Source organism: Bidens hawaiensis, unplaced genomic scaffold (genome assembly GCF_021521415.1).
Source record: "Bidens hawaiensis isolate Kalapana, Puna unplaced genomic scaffold, B.hawaiensis_p1.1 tig00049404_1, whole genome shotgun sequence".
Classification (NCBI taxonomy): domain Eukaryota; kingdom Viridiplantae; phylum Streptophyta; class Magnoliopsida; order Asterales; family Asteraceae; genus Bidens; species Bidens hawaiensis.
This window is the reverse complement of record NW_027498847.1, coordinates 15,068-24,278: the sequence shown is the minus strand read 5'-3', so window position 1 is coordinate 24,278 and position 9,211 is coordinate 15,068. Positions and strand designations below refer to the sequence as shown.

Here is a 9,211-nt window from a genome sequence, read left to right as displayed (position 1 = left end):
ATATTGTTTGTTAACGAAGAACTTTAACACGTCCATTTTCTTACGACCGCGCTGCTCGATTAATGTTAAACGCACTAACATAAACATGATATGTTCGTGTTAGTTTGGTTCGCTTACAAGCTTACTTTGTTGTTGGTACCTATTTAGAATGTAGTCTTTAGCCTTTTTATATGTCGAGTTTTATGTATGTGTTTAATAACTTATTTACTATATTATTACTTTGTCATATAGAGGATGAACATGAGATTTTCGCTAGCTGAAGAAGGGCCAACCACATGTATGCCAAGGTGCTAATAATCCTTATAGGTCATGGACATCTTAATGAAGTTTTGAACACCACCGTATTGTTTTGCAGTTTGAAATGGTGGGAACTAATGTTTATGGTAATCTTCAGCAAATTGGAGGAGATTAGATTGGAAATCGTCACGAGTTTGGATGATGATGATGATGGTGTTGGACCTTAGTGAGTGAATGAGGAGGTTTGGGAGCCTTTTATTTTGATCCTTTTATTCTTAAATTAAAGTCTGCTTATTGCAAATTTAAGCTCGCACTTAATTTGTTTTAACACACTTATGTGTAAAATTTTCCAATCACTTTTAAAACAAAGTTAAAAGTTTTGGTGCTCAAACTCATGTTTACTATCCTTTGGTGTGGTCGTCGGATATTCCTGGAAATGAATGAACTTCGGCTACGGTTTCCAAACCCCCCGCAACGCCGGGGGGGGGGGGGGGGGGGGGTCGTAATACTAGTTATTAACTAAAAAGACAAGTTGTTCAATTATTTGTTTTGGTTTAATTTGTAATTGTTTGAGACAATGTGTACTCGATATTAGCTTAATAAAATAATTCGATATTGTCACTAATATTGTTATGTTAGTGCCTTGTGAGCTGTGAACCAACAGTTAATGCCTCGGTAGATTCCGCTGTAGGTTGGTGTGTGACAAATTATGTCGTATGTTGGGGTGTGACATCCGATCATCCCATCTTCAATAATCTCTCAACTTCTTCTTGGATGATGATGTTTCATTCTGGTGTAATTTTCCTTCCTTTTCGCTGGACGGGCCTAAAATTTTTGTCTATATCAAGTTTATGAGTAATAATATTTATTGATATACATCTCATATCGTCGTGTTTTCAGGAAAAGGTGGATATCCAGCTTTTGAGAAACTTGATTAATTGATTTTCAGTAGTAGCATTGGGGATACTGGTTCCTATGAGCACTTTGATGTGAGGATCTTGGGGGCTAGTTGCACATCCTTTACATCATGTTTGTTTGCTTCCAATATATCTTTTGCTCTATGCTATAATTGCTATGCTTATGTAGGCGTCGTCATCGCCTCTATTGATGAAACATATCAGTCTTTTGCCTCATGTTTATAGATTTGAATCTTGAATACTCCCCAAGGTTTTCACACATTGGTGGTATGTTGAAGGGAATGCTTCCATATCATGTATATCATGGCCCGCTCAAAATAATGTTAAAAGAAGTTAGAGCATATGTAACACAAAAATTTTCAATAAAGTTTACTCCCTCAACGTTTTAATTTCTCCCACTGTGCTTTTAGGTTCACCACTGAAACCAACTAGGACCGAGGATCTTCTTATGATCTCGGATTCAGGAATATTCATCATTTTTAGTGTCTCCAATTAGATAATGTTTACTGAGATACCACCATCAACCAGGATCCTTTGCACAAAACAACTAGAAACATATAATGCAATACCAAACCATCATGATGATGATCCTGAATGTTATCCCAATCTTTTTCACTAAATGCGTAGGGTACAATTCATTACTAGATAATTGTTTTTGATTAAACTTTTTTATCAGTTAATTACTGTTTAAAACTTACACCTATGAAAAACTATAATAGAATCATAACTTAAATAGCCAAAAAAAACTTATATAGAGATAACCTAACCAGTTAAATTTAATTGTTTGGTTATGACTATACGATTTCAGCTATAGTTATATGTGTATAAATAACCAATAATAAAATCAGCATTTACAATTTTTATAAATAATATTGCACATGTTGGTTGTAGGTTCGATTTTAACCAATAAGCAAACTAAACCGACGTTTATGAAATATAACACAAAATATATCTAAATACTAATATTATTTACTAAAAATATTGCAAAATAAATATCATGAACAAAGCTTTGGCAATGATTTATCACTTGCTTGTCTAGACAACTTAGATTTCAAGATTTTGGTCATTTGAGCTTGCATTTTCCTACAAACTTTTTCCAACTCAACCACCCTCCATTGCATCCCTTCTAAATGTGATTTCATCTTCTCATTTTCATTAAAAATATCTTCTTTCCCTTCATACGGTACAACTTGTTCAGCGTAGATTACGACTTGCTCATACCTCTCATCATTTGTTTCGGCTGACACAAGTTCGTGTGGCGGGAGAATAAACCGCTTTTGGGTGTCCATACCACGGAAAAGGTTTTCAAGCTTGAGTTGTTGAGCTTTGAGAGCTAAGGTAGCGAATTTTGGCGGGAACTTGTCGTTTTGAGTAAGATGATTGCAACTTTCTGATGAAAGTTTGGTGTAGTCGAGACTGTTAAATATACTTGTTCTCTCTTCGTGTGATAATCCCGTGTGGACCTGTGTATAATTATTAGAAAATTAGATGTTTGAGTGTTTCACAACAGATAAAGGTCATTCAATTCGAAATATAAGGAATATCCACCACGAAAACCAAAATACTAGAAGGCATGTCAGTGGTGTCGGCTTTGGTCTCAAACCGAAATTCGGTTTTTAAGATTTTGAAAATCACTCGTTTTAGTTGTTCTGGTTTGGTTTGGTTTCTTTTGTTTTATCATTTTGGCTTGAAATTTTTTTGAGGGAAAAAGAAAAATTGGCCCATATTAATGTAACTATGCCAAATTTTTAAGTTAACTAATGGTTAATTTATTAGTGTATATATATATATATATATATATATATATATATATATATATATATATATATATAGGGAGGGTTATTTTGAGAACCATGGTGAGTTTTAAAAATTTTAAGAACTCAATTTTGAACCACACATTTAATTAAATAATATGAAATATGTGGCTGAAATTAAATTTAATTAAAAAATAAAGCAGGAGAGAGAATAAATATTTTTGATAATTACACAAGTTTAAACGTTAGTTACACATGTGTAAAAAGTCGATCCTGTGTGTAAAAAAATAACGTAATTTTTTGTACATCACTTACACTTACGTATTACACATGTGTAAAAAAAATTCGAAAAAAAAATTTGTTACGTTGAGTTCTTTCGAGTTCTTAAAACTCAAAGTGGTTCTCAAAAGAAATCAATCATATATATATATATATATTTGGTTAAAGTATTAGGGTACACTTACGTTACAATCAAACGAGCATTTGTAATGTATTGATAAGCATTGAGTCCAAATATATAATAGTCAATTAATACCGTTAACTAATAAAGATTGATAGATTCGTATGTGTAACTCTGTACCTAAATTATTTAGCATTCAAAATAAATAATGAAATCCTTACACTCCGTTCAGTTTTTTTTTTCTGATTTTAGTAACATGCAAACCTGAACTAGAAATTTACTGTTTTTGAAGACATAAAACATCTGTTGTTATTTTTGTTTTTTCAGTTTCATGTACACCGCAAAATTCTAGTTTGGAATAATGTCCAAAATGTGTGTCGCACCATTTTCCCGGTCTAGAATTTCAGCTATGGTGCAAAATTCATAGACAGCAACATAATTCTTTATGTCTATTTTAGTCAAGAGATTTTGAAAACCGGTACTCATTGATAATTTTAGTAACAGTTTTTCAAAATGGAAACAACTGTTACCTGAAGATAAATGTCAACGGCATGGTAGATATCATCATATGAGTCTCTAATGGGCTCGGGGAGAGCCTTTACAAGAGCCAAAAATTTACACGGCTTCAAACGCAGATCAGGGGCCACTTCTGCTACATACGAGTCAATCAACCTAGCCACTTTTTTCAACTTGGAAATGTGAATTCCAGGCCCACTTTTTGCTGTCAAGAAATACTTCACAAGCTGTAAAACAAGATTAACATCATAAAGACAACTTGACACATGTGGAGACGGAACGAGAAGATTGTCTAGAGTCGCTTGATCCAACTGAGGCCCGATCATACGCTCCAAAACATTCCTGTGAATTTTTTTAATGTTTAAACTTAAAGCAACCCGTAAAATCCCAAATAAACTCTTGCAAGAAACTGAACTTTGATCTAGCAAAGAAAGACTATCGATGACGGTTTCAGTTATTTCTCGTTTTTCATCTGGCGTGGCATTGAGAAATCTTGACTTTTGATAGTAAAAGAGAAATCTACTGGTTACCCCGTGATCGAATTTGTGAAGAACGATCAATTTGACCAAAAGTTTGACTAAACTTGGAGTCAAAATGTTGACTAGATCTTCAAACCACCGTGTTGACCGCAAAGACGCGCTTCTAAGACTCTCGGTGCTTTTGCTGTCAGTTGATAACCGAAGAACTGAGCTTTCGGGTGATGAGCTAGAAGGACATGACTGGCTCGATTCACATGTGAAAACGAGCCTAGCAACTATTGAGTCCAAGCATTTTTGATGAATATGGGACAGGCCCGAGACCGGGGCTAAATTTAGAGAGATTTTTAAAGCGGATAGAAGCTCGGTCCAACTCCAAAACTTGATTTCTTCAATGGATTTCGTTGTTTGCTCAAGAAGATTGTGAGGCCCGCTGATGGTTTCGTTCATTTCCAAGTAATGTGCCGCACATAATAGGCGGTGAGCGTTGTAGGGGTTTATCACGATTTTGCCTTTGTTGTAGCAGAATCTTAAAATGAGCTCGAAGCTTTTGGGCCCGCCTGGAAAATCATGTAATATGACTTTGAGATTCGTTGTCGCGCCTTTGGATTTATCGAATAAGTTTCTGATTTTTCCACAGTATGATGAGATGATGTTCTACAATGATGATGAAACAACTGTTATATGGCAAAATATAATAAAACATTGATATTTAGTTTTAATAAAAGGGTGTTGAACAACAAGAATATATGTAGCTTTGCATTTTAAAATGACCCCTTTGACCAAGAAAGTCAAAATATATCTTTGTATATAACCACAAAAACCGTAAGAGCGTACGCGAATTTTAAACCTAGAGAGAACCTGTTTGATAAATAAAAGTCAAAATGTATCTAACTATCCATTATCTTGAAACATTTTAAGAATCACTGTTATTTTGAATAATGGAACCAAAGTGTTGGCCAAGAAAGTCAAAATGTATAGCACATATGCTATTTGGAATCACATAAACAACCGATTAAATAAAAATAAATAAACACGTCAAAATATATCCAACCATCCATGAATAATCCTAAAAACAAATTGTTTGATCAACAAAGTCAAACAGGTCACTTTTTCTACTCTTTCATGTAAAAAACATTTGGAGATTGTACAACTCAAGGCAACTACACAAGGGCTCTTTTGCAGGGCATTTAAAGCACCACAAAAGGTAATGTATTTATGTAACATAGAAAGAAGATTGGTATATAGTAGAAAAATAGGACCAATTTGCAGAAAAGAATGGTGAGATGTCACTATATGCAATAAATTGGTTGTAACAGAAGAATCTCTGTTAACTTTAGTAACAAAATTCAACCCAATTCATACCAAATTTTAGTTAACTTAAAAAATCTTTCAATTTAAGATCAACAAAACGCCCTGCTTGCGGTGCGCACATATAATGTATATATGTGTGAACCCTTGGGTGGGCAAAAGTAAAATTGCACTAATTTTGACGTTATTTTACTAATCACGTGAAAATAACGTTAAAAGTGGCGGAAGGTTAATCAGGCATCATGTGGTGGCGTTGATAGCCGAAAGACAAGGGCACATGCACCAATCAGCCGGTGTCCCGATGATTGAGTGTTATGTGTCTTATGTCCAAGGCTTGATTCAAAACTACTATCGAGCCGGGGGGCTCACCGGAAGCAGCCTCTCTATCCCTATGGGATAGAGGTAAGGCTGTCTAATCTTACCCTCCTCAGACCCTACCATAGCATTGCTATTGATGGGATATACTGAGTACGATGATGATGATCAACGAAAGTAAAAATAAATTACAACCCAAATTCACATCTAGTTAACTTTAAAATTATTATAATATTAATGAAAATCTTTCAATATAAGAACAATAAAAGTGAAAGTAAAAAAAGAAGATAGAAGTGAAAGAATGTTCTTTTATTTTTACATGAGCTGCAATGATAATATTGGATCCAATGTCACTTGATACCCACATCATAACCCCCACCCCACAAGACATTTATGGAGAACACAATTATGAACAAGAATAATAAATATGAATACAACCTATAGATACAATAAATAATACACGCTTAAACACCAGGAAGATGACATTTCATAAGCTCATCCAGAAACTACATTTAAAAAAAAACAATAAAATAGTAAATTATAAAGAATCTTGAAAATTTACGAGTCCAGATGAAAAGAACATTTGTTTACTCAAATAATTAAAAATATGATTTAAACGGTGGATGCAAGACCGAAACAATAAGATAGATAATTTAGTGACAGAAAAAGAAAAACATGATAATAAATGCAAATTCTAGTCTAAAACAATTAAGTTGTCAGTACAATGAACGCAGACAAATTAACCTTAAAAAAATCAGAAAATGTGTTACAGCTTACAAGAAATCTTAACAGTTACCTTATGAACAAAGAAAGTCCCGTCGCCGTTAACATCCACCTCAAGATCACAAGCAGCATCCATAATTGATACAGAAAACAAGAAAAGTGAAACCTTCAAATGATGAACATTAATGACCAAGTTCTTGAAAATCTGAATAGGGTGAAGAGAAGATGTGAAGACAAAGAGCTAGAAATCAAAAAATGATTCCGAAATGAGTAAGAGACAAAGAGAAAAGGGCACGCTTCGATTTGAGTAAATAAGTTGCGTTGCGGGGAAGATAAACAAAGAGAAGTGTGACTAATATTAATAATTTAATAAACAAACAGATGGATCAGAAGTGGCAGAGAGTAGGAGGTTGGTTTACAAATAAATATTATTTATTTGTTTTTTCTTCTACTTTATTCAGCACATAAACTGAGAGGTGGTTTGTAGTTTGTACACGTTAATTTGCTAATGATTTATATAATTACCATTTTTTAATAAAAATATTATCAAACAGGGTGTCACATTCAAAAAAGTATGTAAAGATGTATTCTACACTTCTCAGAATATGTATTGTGTATTTTGGATTGAGATTAGGATAAACGAGCCCAGTAAAGCAATTTGTGCCATGCATATTGTATGAGATATAAAAGACACTGAACACGATCAAAACCGGACGAGAGACAATCAATTTTGATCTTGAACGTATTTATAGATTTAAATATAATAAGAACAAGTGGATCTTCAAAATATATGTGGATTGACTTCTCTTCCTCGTGTCTAGTCATAATCGCAAAAAAATTGATCCAAGCATAACGATATATCGATAACTACATGTAGTACAATAATCAATGCATACACTGAACTACGAATGCACATAGTGTAATAGTAGTGTATACCATGAAATGGTATTAGTAACAAATATAGTGTGATCACCGATGCATATTATAAAATATCATAGATATTGTTTCTGGTTGTTCATATTTAGTGTGTCGATCACAATTCAAATCACCCTTATACATATATTCATACATGTGTGTACATCTTACTATACTATTAAAGCAATACAAGATATCCACATGGCCTTCAACTAGCATGTCTACATAGGCTTTCAATTCATCTGGTTTCATAAATATAATTGTCATATAGTTCACTAATTAATGTTTTCTAGAATCATAATCTCACTAATTAATATTTTCTATAATCATAACCAACTATTTCCTTTCAAATGATTTAAAAACCGATTTTAATCACAATAAATTATTTATAACTGATTTTGTGTTCTCTTTTTTAATATGATTGTTATTTTAGCAATTCAGTGATTAATATATTTATACAGTTTCTCATCCACCATTTACACGTGTTTTTCCTATAACTTGTGGTTTTGTAGTAAACAATGTAAAGAATTCTTATGATATCTACATATATATGACGTGGGAAATATTTTCCACCCGTGTATAACACGAGCTAGTATCCTAGTATATTTATATATGCGTGTGTGTATTGTTAAGCTATTGATCATCATATTGACTTCTTAATATTGGTAAGCAACAAGATTTCTCTATAATTAACAAAAATGCCAATGTAGATTTTCTATAATCTTTATATGGTACTCACAAACATATGAGTTTCAAGAATACACTATAAGAATCTTAGTTAATGTTCCTTTTTTTAGTTGAACTTGAAAAGAACTTGCCAAAAACCAAATAACTAAAAAAGAATAAAAAGGACCGCTCCGATACCAGAACTGGTGCTACAGCAAATAGTTGAGAGTGAAGAACTACAAATGAAGACCAAAGACAAAAAAAAACCAACTGATGATATATTCATCAATAGTTTTATATTACTCATAAGAAGTTTGATTTATTTTGTATTACAACGATAGTTTGTCATTATATAGTTTTTATTACAACCCTGATTGTTTCATGAGAACTATCAAATGTTGACGAGAACACTAGAGCGATCAAATATTGCCGAGAAACACTGATTTTTGCCCGAGAACTGTCACGGATTGCCGAGAACCAGTGACGGAACCAAAAATTTATTACTAGAGGGTCGATATAAAAAAATTATACTCTTTAATGCGTAACAACTAATATACTAATATTAACCAGTCGACGTACGTAGTGTAAACATGAGAACGGTTGTTACGGTTTTTTTTTTTTTTTTTAACTATAATATACATGTGAGAAAATTTAAAACATGATAAAACCCTAAATCAAATAAAATAAGTTAAATTAGCAGTAACATGTAATATTTTAACTAAAAATCAAATAAGTTATTAACATATAAGGTAAAAAAAAAGTTAATACTCCCTCCGTTCCAATTTAAATGTCCTAGTTTGACTTTTCAAGTCTTTCTTTTGCAACTTTGACCGTAAATATTTTTGTTCATGTCAAATAATATTTGATGCAAATTATATCAATGTAAAATACATTTAAAACCCAATCAATTCATATATTTTACATCAAGTATTATGTAACACAAACAAAAATATTGTCGGTCAAAGTTAAACAAGAAAGACC

The 9,211-nt window shown here is 32.6% G+C and overlaps 1 protein-coding gene across 2 annotated transcripts; it reads right to left on the bottom strand.

The window, feature by feature from the left end:
- Nucleotides 1-773: 773 nt before the first annotated feature.
- Nucleotides 774-6,966, bottom strand: LOC143598002 (BTB/POZ domain-containing protein At3g22104-like). 2 transcript variants are annotated; one of them, XM_077076340.1, is made up of 3 exons: nucleotides 6,723-6,966; nucleotides 3,839-4,957; nucleotides 774-2,617 (listed from the first exon to the last, which is right to left on the bottom strand). In XM_077076340.1, the coding sequence occupies exons 1-3, from the start codon at nucleotides 6,783-6,785 to the stop codon at nucleotides 2,150-2,152; spliced, it is 1,650 nt and encodes a 549-aa protein (XP_076932455.1). In that variant the 5' UTR covers nucleotides 6,786-6,966; the 3' UTR covers nucleotides 774-2,149. The 2 variants fall into 2 exon arrangements, with proteins under 2 accessions (XP_076932455.1, XP_076932456.1); XM_077076341.1 differs by lacking the exon at nucleotides 6,723-6,966 and adding an exon at nucleotides 5,355-5,624.
- Nucleotides 6,967-9,211: the final 2,245 nt, after the last annotated feature.